We start from the raw sequence: 20,809 nt of genomic DNA on the forward strand, positions 1-20,809 counted from the left end.
GCCGCGGGCGGAAAGCTATATTCTATAAAAACCCAACACTTCTCTCTTCTCCGCTCGGTCCATTTCCAACGAAGCGGAGCGGAGTTCGAAGTGGATGTGGAAATAATGAAACTGATTGGTTATTCATAACTTGGTGGAATCCGGGCTTCAAACTGCCCGTGTATAGCTGCTAACCACAGATAACAGAAACTAAAGCGAGATGTGAAAAGGGGGCGGGGCCGGTGTCGCAGCAATATGCCCATAAACGGAACACATTCAAAAATTCAAAATTTCTTTATTTTCTTATAAGACACATTTACAGGGGTTGGGTGTCTCCTTTTAAGTTTAGAAAACCTGTATTAGGAGACACATTGCTGCAGACGCCATAATGTAAACACTTTACATTGCTTGCGTATTACCATATTATTATTCTGTGGTATTACTAAAGATTATTCGAACGTTGAGTACTGAATTACTGATACCGCAGTGGATAATGAGCTATTCACAAACGATGCTTGCATAAGTGAAGCAAGCAGCAAATCGAACCCACAGCGTTGAATAAAGCTCTGTGATTAGTTCGTGTGTCACCCTGTGCGCCCACGCGCACTGTGAGACCTCATAGTAATGCAGTAATGTTTGTGAGTTTCGAACTCGGCGCATTAGTTGGCATCTCTCTAATGTCTCTATGCTGCTAACCTTTTATCAAATTCTAAGCAAATAAAACCTACTTTTGTACTTTCGTATAATCGCAAACTTCATTCCGCTCAACCGAAGCAGAAAAGCAATTTTGTTCAATCGTAAAACAGTTTTATTGCGACCAACATGCGCTGGCTGTTACTTGTGCTGTGCGCAGGCTATGGCAACTGCAGACTTTGGCCCCAAGGCATTGTGCACTATGCTATTAACACCAAGGACTATGGTGAGTTGTTAGATTGCAGAAAAGGAGGTGTTTTTTGTGTTTGTTATCTTTGAAATCAGTTCGTGAAAGATTTGAAAATTTTGGATTTTTAATTGAAAGGATAGTTAGGATCCCGTTGGATTATCAAAATCGGTTTAATACTTTGTGAATTAAATTTAGAATATGTCATCTAAGTAAACGAGATTGCGGATTTTGCTTTTATGTAGCTTTAGTGGCGTTTATTTAATTTTTTTATGGTTTTCTAGCGGTAGCTCTTAGACAATGTTTTATCAAAATTTGTTCAGCATTTTCAATGTTATTTGCTACTAACTACTACTATTACTAGTTTTAAAATAGGTGAACCGATTTTGATGCGCTTTTTATTTAAAATAGTTGATTCTTGCGCTCGTATTCACAAACGATGCTTGCTTAAGTGAAGCAGCAAATCGAACGCACAGGGTTGAATAGAGCTCTGTGATTGGTTCGTATGTCACCCTGTGCTTCCACGCGCACTGAGACCTCGTAGTAATCTTTATAAATACGGGCGTAAGTTCTTTTTTCTGTGTTTGTTAGTTACGTAAGTGATTTCCTAGCAGTGGTTAAATATAATTATGAAAATTGGTTCATCCATTCCATCTATTTCTTTTTTCACAAGACCTCCATTCTCAAGACGAGATTATGGAGACGTTCGCTCGTCTGCAAAAGGAGCTTTGCGTGAAGTTCTTCAACACGCCGACTAACTTCACTGCGACTGCTGAGAACAAGATTCTGTACATCAGCAACCCTGATAAGAAGAAAGACTGCCCGCCGATTGGCTATGACTTTAGCAAGAGCGTTGTGGTGAGTACCGACTATAAAGCCCGGTCTGTGAGCACGCAGAATTTTGTCCAATGACCCCAAGCTACCCATCCTTATCGCTCGCGCGTATGTTATTGTCACACTCACCGCGGGCGCGCGTCGCACAGTCGCGACAGCAATATAATTACGCGCGAGCGATAAGGATGGGTAGCTTGGGGTCATTGGACAAATTCTACGTGCTCACAGACCACACTATAGACATAACTTGACCTAGGCCAGAAGCTAGGTATGACGCCCCTCCTAGGTCAGAAGCTAGGTATGACTTGCCCCCCCCCCCTCTAGTAAACTAGTAAAAGCGTTGTGGTGAGTACAGGAACCTGTTTGCCACTGTGATTGTAAAGAAATACAAGTAGGTACCTACGTCATCATCACAGCCACGGGACGTCCACTGCTGAACATAGGCCTCCCCCAATGATTTCCACATCTCCCGGTTACCTACTGCGCCTTCCTGCTACCTTTATTAGCTCGTCGGTCCACCTTGTGGGTGGACGTCCCACGCTGCGTTTTCCGGTACGTGGCCTCCACAGAGCCTTGCTGCTTAATATTTTGCGATTATGTTATTGGGGCAGCAAGATTCTGGAGCGGAGGCCACGATAGACGAGCTCATAAAGGTAGCAGGAAGGCGCAGTAGGTATCTAATTAGGAAATCATTGGGGAAGGCCTATGTTCAGCAGTGGACGACCTGTGGCTGAAATGATGTTGAAACGCCAAATAGTCTTATCTTTTGCTAAGAAGATCCTTTTTTAAAACTCAGGATAAGGTCATGTAAAAATAAAAAGATAGCCCTCATTGAGAAAAGTTATTATTTAATGTACTAACGCAATTTATCCTTCCAGGATATGCCAATAGGGTACAGATGCATCAACCAGAAGGACATCGCTAGAATCACAGTTGACATGCTGAAAGCCAGCGTCATACAGAACGGTAAAGAAATAATGTTTTTAACATACGTTTCCATAACTAAGGCTGAGTTACACCACCTAACTTTAACCGTAACTATAACGATCACTGATGCTTTTTGTATGAAGTTTGACATTTATGACGTTCGCGTTCGTTAAAGTAAGATGGTGCAAGTGCAACCCAGGCTAGGTTTGCAATTCGGTTGTGAATCCGGCTCGAAGGACCATATTTGTAATGTATTTTTGTCTTTTCAGTTTCAATTTACAACAGCTACGATTTGGTCAAGCGATTTCATCAAATGGTTGGTAACATTTTGATCATAAAATATTTTGTCGGCCGTTTGGTGTAGTGGTTCAGAACGGACTACTATGCCGAGAGCTCCCGGGTTCGATTCCCGGCCGGGCAGAAATTGAAATGATGAATTTTAATTTCTGTGACGGGTCTGGGTGTGACTATGTATACCTAATATTTATGTATTTAAAAAAAAAGTATATAAGTAGTATATCCGTTAAGCTAGCACCCATAACACTAGCATTAAGTTGCTTATTTTGGAGCTAGCTAGCGCTGTGTGAAATTGTCCAAAGATTTATTTATTTATATTTACTTAAAGTTTTTCGTCTGGCGAAGGCGATTTCCTGGCCTGGCGCAGCTCACTCATGCATACTAAAGTCATTAAACAGGATCCAGTTAGTTACACTGTTCCTACTAGCGGCTTCCTGCAAAAAACGGAAATACCCAGTACCTGCAAAAAACGGGATACGTCATCTAAAAACTCCAGTTCACTAATGCAGAATCCCGCAATATTGGATTGCCGTAGCAAGGAGTCTTTAAACTGGACCAGCTAAAAACAGGATCCAGTTTAAGTACTGTTCCCACTAACAGCTTTCTGGAAAAAACGGGATTTCATTTTTGCTGGATCCACCAATGCAGGATACCGCAAAACTGGATTGCGATGGAAAATGACTATTAAGCTGGTCCAGCTAAAAACAGGATCTAATTTCATTACACTGTTCCCACTAGCAACTTTTTGCAATAAACGGGATTCCATATTTGCTTGATCCACTAATGCAAAACTGGATCGCCGTGGGAATGGGTCCTTAAACTGAATCAGTAAAAAACAGGATCCAAGTGTTCCTACTTCAGGTTCCTGCAATTTTTTTTGCAAATAAAGGTATCAGTTCACACGAACATAGATCCAGTTTTGCGGGATTCATTTATGCAGGATCCAGCAAAACTGGATTGGGAAAGGGCCCTTATTTATTACTAGCTTTCCGCCCGCGGCTTCGCCCGCGTGGAATTTTGTCTGTCACAGAAAAACTTTATCGCGCGCGTCCCTGTTTCAAAAACCGGGATAAAAACTATCCTATGTTCTTTCCCGGGACTCAAGCTATCTCTATGCCAAATTTCATCAAAATCGGTTGCGAGGTTTAAGCGGGAAAGCGTAACAGACAGACAGACAGACAGACAGAGTTACTTTCGCATTTATAATATTAGTTGGGATTTATTTAAAATCTTTATTGCACACATAAAAAACAGTGGTACAACAGGCGAGCTTAATGCCATGTGGCATTCTCTTCCAGCTAACCAGAAAATAACCTTAGTTACTTATACAGGGTGCCAAAACAGTGAGGTCTAAAAGAAAAATTTAGATTCCTTACATCAAGGTGTACCTAAATCACCCCCATGTATATTATACGATTGTGCTTAGTTTAGGCGATAGAGTTAATTTTGTGATATTTTAAAATTTTATGACCTAGTAGGCTTTAAACATTTTTATCTTCTTTTTGGGTTCACTTTTTTTAGATTTCTTTTTTTCGACAGATTTGTTATTAATTGTAGATGTTTGAAAAAAATAATCAGCTTCCTATCTTTGATTCAAGATACAAAAGTTTTGCTAGAAACATTAAAATTATGCTTTTGTAGGTTTTTAGATACACCTTGATGTATGGAATCTAAATTTTTCTTTTAAACCTCACTGTTTTTGCCACCCTGTATAGCAATGCCTCTGTACAGGAGGATTCGGTCCCCCGCTCGGCTCTGCTCCCGCCCACCGATCGCAACTACCTGAATGCTCACTACCACTCCGAATGCGGCTCGCTGGGCCAGGCGAGCGCGCGACGCATCAACGATGTACCGGCGTCGGCGCAACTTACTGATGCCAATGTGGAGTATTATAAAGATAAGCTGTGGCCGCTTGGGGTGGTTATGTATGGGGTGGATAAGGATATACGTGAGTATTTTGGATTTTATTATCATTTAGCCATAATTGTATCATCAACAGCCCTTTACAGTCCACTACTGGACTATGAGCCTCCTCCACTTTAGTGGAGGGTTTTGCCATAATCTCCAGGCTTGACAGGCGGGTTTGAGACCGCAGTTTAAAAGATTAGAGAGCGCTGCTGCCCGTTCTCTGTTGTATGTGTTGTCCCTAAGCTAAGTCTACAGGGTTGGTGAAAAAATTTAATGTATTCTACTCTGCCGTCCGTCACCACGTACGTCTAAAATGACATTGAAAATTTAACTGAAATGATACTGAATGCTGGTTCAACATTGAGCCCTTTAGTTCCAATGTCTACGATTCTCCGGTGACAAAATTATATCTACTCGTATTATTTTTTAAAGTTTTTCCCTGAAACCATCAACAAAAGTAGGCTACTATGGTACTAGGCTAGTACCTACTTACTTGAAAGCAGTCTTACGTAGGTAAGTACCTACTCTTACTTATTCCTTTATTTCAGCTTCAAACGACTCAAATTTATTGCGAATCAAGCAAGCGATGTCCGTGATAGAATTGAACACGTGCGTGATGTTCCAAGAAATATCCTCTGAGGGTGTGCTGGAGCCGAGGAACTTCCTCTGGCTCAGTTATCAGGGGGAGGATATGCCGCAGCTTGGGTTTAAACAGGGGAATCAGGTAAGTAATACTTACATCTTTCACGCCCGTATTCACAAACATTACTATGAAATCTCACAGTGTGCGTGGACGCACAGGGTGACACACGAACAAATCACAGCTCTATTCAACACTGTGCGTTCGATTTGCTGCTTCACTTTAGTAAGCATCGTTTGTGAATACAGGCGTGTACTTAGTACCTTGATAATAATAAGAAGAGAAATTACGGAATAAGTATTCCCAGCTCTCATTCCCACCGCTGCAACTCCTGTGTAGCCAGGATCTACAGCTAGACCGCCAATAAAAACCCAACCAGTAGTACCTTGATAATAGGAATTGTAGTGGTTGAAGCAGCTGGAAGTAAGAAGGCAAGATAGTGCTTTTTTGCTCACTGAATACTTACCAACCGGCCTTTGTGGAAATCATTGGGGGAGGCCTATGTTCAGCAGTGGACGTCCTATGGCTGAAATGATGATGATGAATGCTTGCTTACCCAACTGGACTATCTACCATTGGTTAACGTTGTCGTTGTGACAAATGCACGGAAACTTCAGCTGGAATCACGGCGAAGGGAAAAACACTTGCCACGTTAGCGCTAGAAGCAGCGTACTATGTTCTTTGGCCTGCATCCAGTGATGTCATTGATTTATTAAAATTACACCTATGCAGTTTGAACGTGGTCTCGATTCTCGAACTTGCAAAAACAGTTCAGGCAGGGTCTCGCTCGGTTTTTGCCAGTGCCTATGGCTACCGCCAAAGCGGAGAGAAGAGGATGTGTTTAAATTGCCAATCAGACAGACTTCCGAACCTCTTCGATCAGCTTCGAGATATTGAGGAAATAACGAAATCTAATCGGGTTATTTAAATACACGTAATCTCCTTTCCGCTTTGATTGGTCGTCATGATGATGAGTATATGGTTTCCACAGAGCCTGAACATAGCGTCGCTAGCGCAAGGCGCGCCCGGGCACGCGGCGCACGCGCTGGTCACACTTCTGCGCGCGCTCGGCGTGCCCATGATGTCCAACAGACGGGACCGGGACAACCACGTGGCGGTGGATTGGAGAAACGTTGCACACGGTGAGATATTGTAGACTAGTCAAAGTCAAAGTCAAAATTTCAAAGTCAAAAAAGTAGTAAAAGTAATTTAATATTTGCATGTCAGATAATTGTGAGACCTAACCATTAACTGTATCCATCTCCTGTACCACATTTATAGCAAATAAATGATGATTCTGATTCTGATTCTAGTGACTAATGTCTCCGATTAGTGACTAGCGCCACAGAATAAGTAATAGTACAGGTACAGAAGGATGACTCCGCAAGACGATTTAAATAAATGCGAGTCTTGCTACGACGCGATACAGTGGAATTCAGCTCGCACAGCACTACGTACCTATAATTTTATTCACCTACAAGCGTTGTCTCTTTCTATCGCGTGCCTCTGAACTCTTCTTACGCTGTTAGGGTTGCTGTCTAGTGAAAAAATAATTAATCTACTTATTTGTAATGAGGTACGTAACGTATGTAGGTAAGTATGCATTCATTATGGAAAACCTTCATAGTAGGATTAGTAGGTTAGGTTCCTATACTATCCTATGAATTATTGATTACCTACATGGCCAACATACCTTTCAGCATCTTTGGGAAGCGAAAAAAAAGATAAATCCGGTAGATTACTTTTCGAATTTAAACACCCGAACGCCGCACAATATTTCTTTCTCTTTATGTCCATTTTTAAATAATACTTCGATCATAGAATTATAATCATACTACAACGCACGCCAGCGTCCTGACGAGCGCGCGCGTGACACTCGACTGATATACCCGCCGGCGGGGCGCTTCGCTGTAGGTAATTATCGGATGTACCGCGCGGAGTGAGCCAGGCCTGCTAGCGCCCCCGATTAGTGACCAGTGCCCCCGACTAGTGACTACTAACTAGTGTCCCCGACTAGTGACTACTAACTAGTGTCCCCGATTAGTGACTAGTGTCCCCTACTGATTAGTATCCCTGACTAGTGACCAGTGACCCCGTAACTAGTGTACCCGCCCGACTAGTGACTAGCGTCCCCGACCAGTGACCAGTGTCCCCGACTAGAGACTAGTGTCTAGTATCCCCGACTATTGACCTGTCCCCGAGTAGTCGCTTGCGACACTTCTGCGCGCGCTCGGCGTGCCCATGATGTCCAACAGACGGGACCGGGACAACCATGTGGCGGTGGATTGGAGAAACGTTGCACACGGTGAGAAAAAACTCATAAAACTCATTTATTTCTGTAAATAGGCTTTAAAAAAGCACTTTTACACGTCCCAGTATTAACCCTACCACTGCTTCAGGACAATAAATGGGCCAGTGCTGAGAAGAAGCAAAACATAGCATTACATTATTTCCTATATCTCGCAGCGAGAGTTAGGCGACTGGGTCTGGATGAGAAGGTGGCTTAACTGCCCCCCTCTTCCGCCCTACTAAGAAGCTGGCTATACTCCCCTCCCCCTGAACTAGTGGCGGATTTACAGTTTTGCCACCCATAGGCTAGGGTGGGGTTGAATCTTTATTTAACTTTTATCTTCTGAAATCGAGTAAGCGTCATCTGAAATCTGCTGCCGTCCCTAGGCTGCGGCCTATACGACCTATTGACAGATCCAGGACTGCCCTGAACCTGGTCATCACTGCCCCCACTCTTGGCTCAGAAGCTGCCAAGCTGGCCAAATTGTTGTCCCTCCTCCACTGTTTTCATGTAACTGTACTACCGCGATGCAGGATTGCAGGCGGGAATACGTGTGCCGTAGCAAGTTTGTATCAGCGCCATCTATTGAGTGATGCCTGCAACCAGTTTGCAACGACGAGTCGACGTCACAAAGTCAAAGACAAAATTTCTTTATTTGTTTAGACTAATAAATAGTACTTACAAATCGTCAAATATTTTGCTCTTAAGGAGCCTTCTACATGACTCATAATCTTTTTACCCTACCAGCGCTTCGAGACCAATAGTCGTCGATAGATGTCGCTACGCATAACATATTTCCATCCTTCCAGGCAAAGAGCACTACTTAGAGAAGAGTCCAGACGAAGCGTGGCTCCAGCAAATTCCCTACGACTTCGGGAGCGCGACGCACGCGCCTGCTAACTATATGTGCCGGGACTGCGACGATCCGCTCGCTTCTAGAACCGTTATACCGTTGCAGGTGAGATAGGGGATCGGGGATCAGGGATCAACCTCGGCTACTGGAGGATCGGGGGTAATTAGCACTAAGCGATCGGGGATCAGTCACTAGGGAATCGGGGATCAGTCACTAGGGGATCGGGGATCAGTCACTAGGGGATCAGAGTTCATTAGTCACTAAGGGATCGTGGACAATAGTCGCTAGGGGATCGGGGATCAGGGATGAAACTCAGCTACTGGAGGATCGGGGGTAATTAGTCTCTAGGGGATCGGGGATCAGTCACTAGGGGATCGGGGATCAGACACTAGGGGATCGGGGATCAGTCACTAGGGGATCGGCGATCGAAGACACTAGGGAATTGTGGACAATAGTCGCTAGGGGATCGGGATCAGTCACTAGGGGATCGTGGACAATAGTCGCTAGGGAATCGGGGTCATTAGTCACTAAGCGATCGGGGATCAGTCACTAGGGGATCGGGGATCAGTCATTAGAGGATCGGGGATCAGTCACTAGGGGATCGGGGATCAGTCGCTAGGGGATCGGGGATCATCACTAGGGGATCGGAGTTCATTAGTCACTAAGGGATCGTGGACAATAGTCGCTAGGGGATCGGGGATAATAGTCACTAGGGGATCGGGGATCAAGGATACTTGGGGATCGGGGGTCCAGGGTACTAGGGGATCGAGAATCCAGGACACTAGGGGATCGGATATCCAGGACACTAGGGTACAGGGATCAAAGACATTATGGGATCGGGGATCAAGGACAATAGTCACTAGGGGACCGTGATTCATTAGTCACTAAGGGATCGAGGTCAATAGTCACTAGGGGATCGGGGATCCAGGGCACTAGGGATCGGGGATCCAGAACACTAGGGATCGGGGATCCAGGACACTAGGGTACAGGGATCATAGGGTACAGGGATCAAAGACATTATGGGATCGGGGATCCAGGAAACTAGGGGATCGGGGATCAAGAACACCAAGGGATCGGGGACCAAGGACACTAGGGGATCGGGGATATAAAACACTAGGAGATCGGGGATCAAGGACACTAGGTATCGGGAACAATAGTCACAAGGTAATCGTGAATTTTTGGGGTTCACGGGTTAGTCATTGTCACTAGGGGATCGGGGACGCTTGCTAGGAGTCACTAGGGATCAGAGCCCAAACGAGGCGTGGCTCCAGCAAATACCCTACGACTTTGGGAGCGCTACGCACGCGCCTGCCAACTATATGTGCCGGGACTGCGATGATCCACTCGCGTCCAGGACCGTTATACCTTTACAGGTGAGATAGGGGATCGGGGATCAACCTCATTCACTTGGGGATCGGGGATCAAGGATACTTGGAGATTGTGGATCAAGGATACTTGGGGATCGGGAATCCAGGACTCTAGATAGTCGGGAATAAGTGATTTGTAGCTGTATTTTTTTTTTACTAAATAAGTAGTATTCTATGTACTGTAACTGTACCTATTAATAAATAAATAAATAAATACAGGGGATCGGGGATCAGGGTTGAACCTCGGCTACTGGAGGATCGGGGGTAATTAGCACTAAGCGATCGGGGATCAGTCACTAGGGAATCGGGGATCAGTCACTAGGGGATCGGCGATCGAAGACACTAGGGGATTGTGGACAATAGTCGCTAGGGAATCGGGGACAATAGTCACTAGGAGATCGGGGATCCTAGACACTAAGGGATCGGGGATCCAGGACATTTGGGGATCGGGGACAATAGTCACTAGGAGATCGGGGATCCTAGACACTAAGGGATCGGGGATCCAGGACATTTGGGGATCGGGGACAATAGTCACTAGGGGATCGGGGATCAAGGACACTAAAGGATCGGGGACCAAGGACACTAGGGTTCGGGGATATAAAACACTAGGAGATCGGGGATCCAGGACACTAGGTATCGAGAACAATAGTCACTAGCTGATCGTGAATTTTTGGGGTTCACGGGTTAGTCATTAGTCACTAGGATATCGGGGATCCAGGGCACTAGGGATCGGGGATCAAGGGCACTAGGGGATCGGAGATCCAAGACACTAGGGCATAGTGATTCATTAGTCACTAAGGGATCGGGAACCAAGGACACCAAAGGAACGGGGACAGCTAGCCACTAAACCGTTGCTTTGTGTCACTGCAGGCGATCGGGCATCAGTCACTAGGGTACTAAGGGTCACTCACTTAAGGATAGGGGATCGGGATTCAGTCACTAGTAGATTGGGGATCAAGGACACTAGGAAATCGAGGATCACGCGGGGATCGGGGACAATAGTCACTAGGATATCGGGGATCCAGGGCACTAGGGGATCGAGGATCCAGGATACTAGGGGGTCGGGGATCAAGGGGATAGGGGATCCAGGACGCTTGGGGATCAAGGATACTTGGGTATCGGGGACAATAGTTACTATGATATTGGGGATCCAGGGCACTAGGGATCGGGGATCCAGGGCACTAGGGATCGGGGATCGGGGATCAAGAATACTAGGGGATCGGTCTCAATAGTCACTAGGATATCGGGGATCCAGGGCACTAGGGATCGGGGATCGAGGACACTTGGGGATCGGGGATCAAGAATACTAGGGGATCGGGGACAATAGTCACTAGGATATCGGGGATCCAGGACACTAGGGGGTCGGGGATCGAGGACACTTGGGGATCGGGGATCAAGAACACTAAGGGATCGGAGACCAAGGACACTAGGTTTCGGGAACAATAGTCATTAGGTGATAGTGAATTTTTGGGGTTCACGGGTTAGTAATTAGTCACTAGGGGATCGGGGATCGCTAGCTAGCAGTCACTAGGGATCAGAGCCCAAACGAGGCGTGGCTCCAGCAGATTCTCTGCGAATTACATGTGCCGGGACTGCGATGACCCGCTGGCCTCTAGAACCGTTATACCGCTACAGGTGATATTTTTTTCTGTATAATTTCTTATAATATGATCCTTCGAGCCGGATAAAAGTCGAAATTTTAGTTCATAGTTCTATAGTTGTACTTATATAATTTGTAAATCGAGTCCCTAAAACAGTGTTTTATTATGGATGGCTCCACAAAAATATTTTAATTTTTGATATGGACCTTCGAGCCGGATGAAGTTGTTATTTTGTCCCCTTTCTTCTATTTAATATAACAAGCCAGCTAATAATAATTCTATAGTTGTACCCATATGGTCCTTCGAGCCGGATACATTTCTTCTTCTGTCCACAGGACCACCTATGGCAGCGCACTCTGTCCATGGGCCGCCGCTTCGCTCTCAGCGACTCGGATATCCTGCTGCTGGGAATATTGTACGCACAGCAATGCAGGGAACGGTTCATGCAAGGCAGCAAATAAAGGATTTAGAGAAAAACTGGACTTTTATCTACTATATAAAAATAAGTCGGGTTTTCCTCCCTGACGCTTTAACTCCAGAACGCACGAACCGATTTCCACGGTTTTGCATTTATAGCAAAGAAAATTCGGGAAAAGGGGGTAAAACGGGATCCACACGTACGAAGTCGCGGGCGGCCGCTAGTTACTTATAGACTTAAGACAACCGCCTGGCCTAAAGGCGAGTATACACTAGGGCAGGGGTCTCCAAACAGAAGCCTTGGGGCCATAATATTTTTTTCGGTAAGTTGCAAGGGCCATAACATTTTTAATTTTTCTGCCAACAAACATTTTTATAAGCTCCAATGAGAGCTTTTGCGTATGAAAAATCCACCAGATGGCAATACGTAGACGCGAGGTCCAAATGCTGCATGATTGGTTATTTTTGACATGATATTGACAGATATGTCAAAATCCACCAATCACGCAGCAGTCAGACCCCACATCCACGTCCCGCCATCTAGCGGATCTTTCATACGCGAAAACCCTCATTGGCGTTAACGGGGAATAGTGAACAAAAAGTTCACTAATCCCCGTCGGGATTGTCAATGGGGAATAGTGGAATAAGCCGGTTTGGAGACCCCTGGACTAGGGCATTTCTATGTAATCTAACGTTCTTACGAATGGTAGTCAGCGTCAAATAGTTTACACCCAAAATAGCCAATAAGTTCGCCATACGTTTTTGTTACTTAGAATAAGGTTATCAAACTTTGGCCATTTTGGGTAAGTACCAGATGTACTGTACACAATCTGAGGGCTTATTGTGAGTTTACATTAAACATCGTCAATATCGCGTCAAAAAAATCTATGAAGATTTCAGTTCTTGAAAGTTTCCGCTAGGGGCGCTGTACAATCCGTCATACATTTAATTTTAATGTCACATTTTTACGCAGTCGACATCGATTATGCGTCGTCAAGGGCAATTAAAGTAATAAAAAAACAAATGAAGATATTATATTTGTATTTAATACTTCATGATAGTCAACGATTAACATAAAACTACATACTACGCTAACCTATTTACATTTATGTACACTTACAAATATCCAGTAAACAATACATTCAACAAAATGTAAGAAAAAACATCAGTCAGTACATTGAGATCTATTTACAATCAGATAAACAAAACATAACTAAGTAAAAGTCAACGACTTGGCGCGAGGATACAACTTGATGGGTGACCGAACCGTCAACTTTTTCATATTAATAGAAATAATGAACGAAAACCGACAAAATGTTGGCAATGACCGGGTTGTATGTACAAATTGTCTCACGCCCGTATTCACAAACAATACTATGAGGTCTCACAGTGCGCGTGGACGCACAGGGTGACACACGAACCAATCACAGAGCTCTATTCAACGCTGTGCGTTCGATTTGCTGCTTCACTTAAGCAAGCATCGTTTGTGAATACGGGCGTCATACAAATACGATACTCGACGAGCATGTGAGTATAGTATGGAACCAAGAAAAAAGAATTTCTTGTTTTCACAAAAATTAAAATCACTTGCATATATGTGTTGTTCTGTGAACCCGGTCTACAGGATTTCGTAAAATATCTTGGGGCAAGACCGTTAAGATTTCGAGTGACGAAGTAACTTATAAGCAACCGTACTAATTAAAATACACAACTATAGTCTGGTCTGTGAGCACGTAGAATTTTGTCTAATGACCCCAAGCTACCCATCCTTATCGCTCGCGCGTAATTATATTGCCGTCGCGCTCGCACAGTCACTGCGGCCGCCCGTCGCACAGTCGTGACAGCAATGTAATTACGCGTGAGCGATAAGGATGGCTAGCTTGGGGTCATTGGACAAAATTCTACGTGCTCGGCGACCGGACTTTACACGTTCCTACATAACTACGTTTTGCCCTCATCTACAGAGCGCATATGCTCTTCCAAATGCACAATCACATTACTTGTGCTTTCCCCTACATAGTCACACTTATCACACATATAACTTTTGTCCACATCCTTACTATCTTTCTGCGATTTGAGGCAGAAGTTGCATTCTTCTGTGTCAAATATTGCTGAACATTTCAGGCATAATTTTACGTTGTCTTCTTGAGCAACTGTGATAGATTTCTTCGGCGATTTGCATTCGGTTTCATCGACAATTTTGTCTTTAGGATCCACCCTTTTGCGTTTTCGATTCGCATATTTGCATTTTTTGAAAAAGGAGTTCAATTGCCCTTTCGCATCCACAGGTAATTCCGGTATTTCGTTTTCTAAACTTTCATCAATAAATTCTTGCTTGGTCTCAACCTGTATCAAGTTTTCAACATAGCTAGAATATTCTGGTATATCTTTAAATTTGTTCGTCGGTTTAATCACTGATTCTTCGTTGGACATGATTTTGTATACAGTAATATACGCGTCTTTAGATTTTGGATCGTTTGTGTCTGATAGAATTGTGAGTTCGTTCAATTCGAATTTTTCATCCTTCACATTGATTTTCGGATCATTTGTTCCTTGATTGCTATCTTTGATGTTATCAATTTTGTTGTTATCCATAACTTCATCTAAATCATCATCCATGATGTATTTTATGTTCGTATCGGATATGGTATCCATTCCATCAGTATTTGAAACGCTAGAACTTTCAGTGACATCATCCGAAATGCTTTTATATGAATTGGGGGACGCGAACGCTGTGTTGTTGATTTTAGGACGTTTTGTGAGTGGCGGCATGTTTTTTGGCACTAGAGATTCTGCGTCGATTTCTCTGGCTGTTTCGGAATGTAATTTTGTTTGATTATCAATATTTGTTGATGGATTTTCATCAGCTTTAATATCTTTGTTAGCATCACTTTCATTTTTAACTCCAGTGGCTTTCTTATCAGTATTTTTATCATCTTGATGTTCTTTGTCATCATCATCCAAATCGATGACTTTGCTCGTATTGTCATCAATAATAATCATACAGTCTGGTGACGCTGCGCTCTCTTGAACAGGAATGTCCATGTTTTCTAAATCTAGCAGCATCTCTTGGTTTCTACAATTCAGATCTCCAAACGAATCTTCTGTACTTTCAGACAGTTTCTTCTTCTTTGCACGTTCTACTTCTTTCTTGACATTGATCACTGGTTCGGTAGTTTTATTGACATTTTCAACTGTTTCAGGAACGTCTTTCTTAGTTTCAACCAAACTAGGGACGTCATTTGATTTCACAGCTTCAGGTAATACAGCTTCATTCTCACTAGTTTCGGCTTGAGATTGTGTTTTCTCTTCATTAGTTATCAATTCTTGTTTAATACTCTTGGATATGACATCAGTATCTTTGCTCGCTTTATTCTTGATATTGCCAAGTACGTTTTCAAGCTTTTTGCTTTTCTTGATGAATTTATCGTCGTTTTTCACTTCGACTGGTTTTTCTGTAGCTATTTTAGCAGGAGTATCAGTTATGGATTCTGGAGTTGTAGCAGGTTTGGCAGGTATATCAGACACTTGGGTTTTGATTTTCTTACCCAATTTGGAGGAGTTTCGTAGAGTATTTAAGCACCTTTCACGGATCGGACTCTTCTTTTTTCCGGTGGCGTTTTCTTCTGGCTTTCTTGAGCAAATCGCTTCTGAAATGGAATAAGTGATATAAATTAAAAATAGGTATAGGTAAATAATTTATTTATCGTTATTTAGTCTCCATTGCAGGAGCAGGACTTATTCTTCACTTTCCATCAGGTGAGATGCAGACCAAGTGAATCTTCGTTTGTTCGTTTCAGCCAAATAACGACCACAGCTGCACAAAGGCCTCCCCTTTTCATCGTCCTCCTAGATGCAGGCAGGACCGTAAAGGAACTGCTTGGGGGGAGAGCTTCCTCATTGTGGATAAGTAAAAACCACCTTATGGGTGGAGGTCCCACGCTGTGTTTTCCGGTATGCGGCCTCCACTCCAGAACCTTGCTGCCTCATCGGCCGTCAGTTCTGCGTACTATGTGCCCTGCCCATTGCCACTTCAGCTTGCTAATCCTTTAGTTCATTTACGGATGTCCTCATTTCTGATTCGATCTCGTAAAGAAACACCGAGCATAGCCCTCTCCATAACACGCTATGCAACTTTGAGCTTCTTTATGTGGCTTATAGTGAGAGGTCACGTTTCCGAGCCATATGCCGATGGGGCAGCAAGGTTCTGGAGTGGAGACCACGTATCGTAAAACGTAGCGTGGGACGTGATCCACAAGGTGGACCGACGACATCATAAAGGTAGCAGGAAGGCGCTGGACGCAGGCCGCTACCAATCGGGCAACATGGAAAGCATTGGGGGAGGCCTATGTTCAGCAGTGGACGTCCTGTGGCTGAGATGATGATGACGACGGTCGAACACGAAACCTCAGAAACTACAAGTGCTAGGACACTCAAATTTTGCATGGGGGTTCCTTTTAGAATGTAGGTGCTCACTAAGACGGGATTTTGCAAAATTCAACCCCTAAGGGGGTAAAACGGGGGTTGGAAATTTTCATGAAAGTCGTAAGTTTTTATGAAGTTGCGGGTGAACGCTAGTTCAAATAATATCTACCTTCAATATACATCTCATCAGGCGGCTCCTCCCACCACACCGGGCTGGGACAGGTCAGTATCTCCATCAGATCATCATCGTCAAGGCTGTCGTTTTCTTCCACTATCCGGATGACTTCTTCCATACTCAGCTCAGAGTAGACTGGGCATTCCTCTTGGGAGAATGTGTGCTTCGGTGAACGGGGCAGCGGGGATTTTACTCCTGTAATATTTTATTTGTTTGTATAGATAGATTATAAAAATTGTTACTTGCAAATCGTCAAATGTTTAAAAATACATGTAATAGTAAGTTTGGTTTATTATACTATTTTGTAAACAAAAAATAAGGTTTGGTCGATGGCCGCGCGAAAATGAAAAGACGCCACCTTCCATACGAAATCTGGCATTGCCATTTTATACTGCCAATAGGTAGGAAGTATACCTTGGCCTTAGTCATATTTTGCCGGTCGAGAGACAAAACGGACTATCTAACAAGTTTTTTAAAATATTAAATTGTATGAAAGCTACTATACATTTTTTTTCCAACAATCTCACCAATACAGGCATGATTGACCCCAGCGGGAATCGAACCCGCAACTGCATTTCGGAAATACGCAAACCACCACGCAATGCTGTAAATGTGATATCCTACTAATATTATAAATGCGAAAGTTTGTGTGGATGTTTGTTACTCTTTCACGCAAAAACTACTGAACGGATTTCGATGAAACTTTACAGTATTGTTTATAACCCAGATTAACATATAGGCTATAATTTATGACGATCTGTGACAAACTAAATTTCACGCGAGTGAAGCCGCGGGCAAAAGCTAGTGCACAATAAAACTAAGACAGTTATAGCCTTCGCTTCGTCACAAAATACTATGTTTATGAAAATTGTTAAAAAGAAATAATTAAGAACGTACCTCGTTTAGGAGTATTGAACTTTCTCTTATTCGTCCTAGCAACCATTGTAGACTTCTGCTTCGGTTTCATAAAAACTTTCCTCGAACCCGGAGCCCGTTTCAACTTCTCCGGATAGTACTCCGGGCTGTCATCCTCAATCAGTATCGGACTGCTCGGCTTGCTAACACTGCTTTCACCCTTGGCCTTTTTCGACTTCGATTTCTGCACCGTCTCGGATGTTTTGACCGATTGCACTTTTGAGATGTTCTGCGTCACTTTTGTCACAGTCTGGGGCAATTTTGTGGCAGTCTGTGTTACTTTGGTGACATTTTGCGTTACTTTTGTGATCGTTTGTGGTAATTTAAGATTCTGCGGAGGTTGAGGCGGTTTTTTGGCAGGCTGTATCGACAAGCCGAACTGTTCTTGCTGTTTCTTCTTCTGTTGGGCTGACTTGAAACGGGTGATGATCATTTCTTTGGGTGCTATTCTAGGGTCTCTTGGCTCTGACCTGGACATCCTGAAACTGATGATCTTGCTTTTAGTATTAAGTTTTTTTTATACAGGGTGTCTTTGTAACTATGGATCAAACAAAAAGGATTGATTGAAAGTCAAAAAATATTTATTCATATGAACTATTTAATAAGTCATAGTAACAGATTTCATTCTTTTTCAGCCAGATTTCAGCCTTTTCTAGGGCACTTATATTTACATATACGTCCCAAATATAGCTTGCCCTACCACCACTTCGGGACAACATTTTATGGGCTGAGAAGTGGAGGAAGAAACTCAGTAACCTTTGTTTGATGATTTTAGTATAGTTTTTTTTTGTATACAGGATGCCCAGTAAGTTTGGATGAAACAAAAAGGATTCTACTATGCAAAAGCAACAATTTTCCTACAGGAACAAAATTAAAATTCTTAAAAATAAATATTCATATCCCCATTATAACTGATCAATGAAGACAATTTGTATGAAAAGGGAATTTTATTTGGAAAATCGAAACTTCCTTTTATTAGGTCAAATTGTGGCTTTTGAGCTGTAGAATCAATTCTTTTATTTGATCCATGCAAGGGACACCCTGTATAAATAAATAAATATTTTTAGACATGCTACACTGACCTAAAATGTTATGTACTACTACTTTATACAGTAAAATTAAGCAAATCAGGAAATCATTGGGGGAGGCCTATGTTCAGCAGTGGATGTCCTATGGCTGAAATGATGGTGTCTATTTAGCTAATTTTAACTATGAAAATGCCTGTAAATGGGTATAAAGGAATATTCATTCCACACACAATATTGTTTAAATTAAATGCATTAGTCTTCAGAATATAAAAAACCTATTTATCAATTCATTTAAACATCTTAAAGGATTATTGATAGAGGGCACACAGAATTAAAGATAAATTACCATAATAAATTGCTATATATTTCAATATTGAATAGATCTTTCAATTTAAAAGAAATTAATTATACCTACTTACAAAACTTGCAGAAATAAGGATGTTTAGAAAATCAATAACTCAAAATCACTTCAAGATCTTTCTATGAATGTAGTGAGAACTTCACAACTTGAGAACTACCAGTGAACTGACTAGCAAGCTTTAAGCTCTCTGTAGCAAGCTGTAAAATACCACAGATATGTGAAAATACCATTCATGCAGCCATCTTGTAATTTATGAGAGAAGAGTCAATTAGCAAAGATGTGGAATAACCTATCTGAACTTAGGTAATTTAAATGCCTTTCTTTAATTATTTTTTTAAATTGATGCCTACTTGTGCCTACTATAATAATTTTATAAACATTTTGTAGTAGGTATTTTACATTTACAGATAAAAAGCTAAAGAAGTTAGACCTATAGTTTTGCTTGTGCTAACCCAAAAATATCATAAAATGTTATTAATTATTGCACTTACTTTACTTTTTACTTTCATTGAACATTAGTCATTTCTTATCTTTTTCTTAGTCAATAAATATCAAACAAATACCTACCTTAGTCACAGTGTGGTATGGTAGGTAGGTAGTGTGAAAAAAATTACGAAAAATGCAAATTTAAATAATAAAAACAGGGCAGTATTTATTTAAGTAGTATATTTAGTTAATAGTTAACGAAATATTAATAGGCGACGTTAGTAACCTTTGATACCAACATGATCGTAATTTACAATAAATGTGCGTAACGTAGGTACAGGTACGTGCTGAAACTGTTTCCGCAAGGCAATTATTGATTATCTTAGATTAATAAAGCTTGATTATCAGTACAACTATTACTGCTAATATAGGTTTCTATACCATGTCAGTAAAGAAAGTGCGACTCAGCTCTTTTACTAACGATAAAGTCAAGAAGTAAAGGAGACAAGGCCAAGAAATGGTACAAAATCGGTGTTGAAGCGTATGTGGGATTCCAATGATAACTTACCCGTTCCGGATCCGCCCACGATCAAATACTATTAAAGACGAATAAATTGGCTTAATTAACTGATAAAGAGCGCCAGTTTAAACGATTTCAATTACTTTTATTAGGAAAAATAGAATGGTTGTTTCTCCGAAGATAGATGCAACCAATGTAAAGCTTCCATTGTCTTCTTACATGAGATAAATAATCATCACGTTGTAGGTGAGTTAGAACTTTGTCACTTTAGCGTTTTTCTCAGTTAATGCAAGTTATTAAATAGGAAAATGAGACTAATTGAAGAAGTTAATTGATTATTTTACTAATTAACTACAATTATACTAATAAGCATTCATTTAGAAGACGAAATAAGGATAAATTTATTTCAATTACATGTCTCTGCACTTTACTTAACAAAATTAGAGGGTGGCATTCTCGGTCACCAATAACGCCATAACGTTATCCATTAACTGTAAGCGAAACTCGTCGACCTTGAGGAGGCACGCAATGTGCTGTCTGTTGAGTAAATATTTCAATAGTAAAATACTGACATCCATCACTTTTGATCTATTCTTATGCATATTTGGTGGCCATGAGCCCATGACCTTTTAGCGACTTTAAAGACCTTAGAAAGGCTATGCATCAAGATAAACCGATAACAGTCGTGATACCTAGTTTCTTCTTCCTATTCCCTTATTTGTTTAGCGTGGCCGTGATAAAACAACATCATAGCTGTGCCAAACAGCTTTACCAGCCTGACAGCTACTACAGCTATACAAGATGGCGATGCCCTTGATCTTTCCTACTCATATAAGTTAATTAAGCTGCTTTCATTACAAAGTTGCTAGTTGCCCTCTAGAGTTATTGAGTTCTGCTGCCTTTAGCCTGCTGTGGAATGCTGTCTGCTAAAGCGAATAACGAAAATTGTACATTCACTGTTATCAG

General features: G+C 42.2%; 2 protein-coding genes across 4 annotated transcripts; one reads left to right on the top strand and one right to left on the bottom strand.

Moving 5' to 3' along the window:
- The first annotated feature begins 600 nt into the window (after positions 1 to 600).
- LOC114357657 (zinc metalloproteinase nas-10) lies at positions 601 to 12,041 on the top strand. The gene is made up of 9 exons (XM_028311381.1): positions 601 to 898; positions 1,533 to 1,717; positions 2,572 to 2,659; positions 2,890 to 2,936; positions 4,649 to 4,865; positions 5,374 to 5,549; positions 6,457 to 6,607; positions 8,565 to 8,713; positions 11,912 to 12,041. The coding sequence occupies exons 1-9, from the start codon at positions 802 to 804 to the stop codon at positions 12,035 to 12,037; spliced, it is 1,236 nt and encodes a 411-aa protein (XP_028167182.1). The 5' UTR covers positions 601 to 801; the 3' UTR covers positions 12,038 to 12,041.
- Positions 12,042 to 13,826: 1,785 nt separating this feature from the next.
- On the bottom strand, positions 13,827 to 20,085 carry LOC114357661 (uncharacterized). 3 transcript variants are annotated; one of them, XM_028311389.1, is made up of 5 exons: positions 19,892 to 20,085; positions 18,960 to 19,094; positions 17,491 to 17,993; positions 16,588 to 16,788; positions 13,845 to 15,643 (listed from the first exon to the last, which is right to left on the bottom strand). In XM_028311389.1, the coding sequence occupies exons 3-5, from the start codon at positions 17,984 to 17,986 to the stop codon at positions 13,935 to 13,937; spliced, it is 2,406 nt and encodes an 801-aa protein (XP_028167190.1). In that variant the 5' UTR covers positions 17,987 to 17,993; positions 18,960 to 19,094; positions 19,892 to 20,085; the 3' UTR covers positions 13,845 to 13,934. The 3 variants fall into 3 exon arrangements, with proteins under 3 accessions (XP_028167188.1, XP_028167190.1, XP_028167189.1); XM_028311388.1 differs by having other exon boundaries at positions 18,956 to 19,094; XM_028311387.1 differs by lacking the exon at positions 18,960 to 19,094 and having other exon boundaries at positions 13,827 to 15,643.
- Between the last annotated feature and the right edge of the window lie 724 nt (positions 20,086 to 20,809).

Source organism: Ostrinia furnacalis, unplaced genomic scaffold (assembly GCF_004193835.3).
Source record: "Ostrinia furnacalis isolate ACB-3 unplaced genomic scaffold, ASM419383v2 OfSCF3317, whole genome shotgun sequence".
Lineage (NCBI taxonomy): Eukaryota > Metazoa > Arthropoda > Insecta > Lepidoptera > Crambidae > Ostrinia > Ostrinia furnacalis.

Coding starts and splice junctions, on each gene's coding strand:
- LOC114357657 (XM_028311381.1), top strand. CDS start 802: ATGCGCTGGCTGTTACTTGTGCTGTGCGCAGGCTATGGCAACTGCAGA. Junction 2,937..4,648: donor TCAAGCGATTTCATCAAATG/GTTGGTAACATT, acceptor GCCTCTGTACAG/GAGGATTCGGTCCCCCGCTC. Junction 4,866..5,373: donor TGGGGTGGATAAGGATATAC/GTGAGTATTTTG, acceptor CCTTTATTTCAG/CTTCAAACGACTCAAATTTA.
- LOC114357661 (XM_028311387.1), bottom strand. CDS start 17,986: ATGTCCAGGTCAGAGCCAAGAGACCCTAGAATAGCACCCAAAGAAATG. Junction 16,789..17,490: donor GTTCAATACTCCTAAACGAG/GTACGTTCTTAA, acceptor AAAATATTACAG/GAGTAAAATCCCCGCTGCCC. Junction 15,644..16,587: donor TGATGAGATGTATATTGAAG/GTAGATATTATT, acceptor ATTCCATTTCAG/AAGCGATTTGCTCAAGAAAG.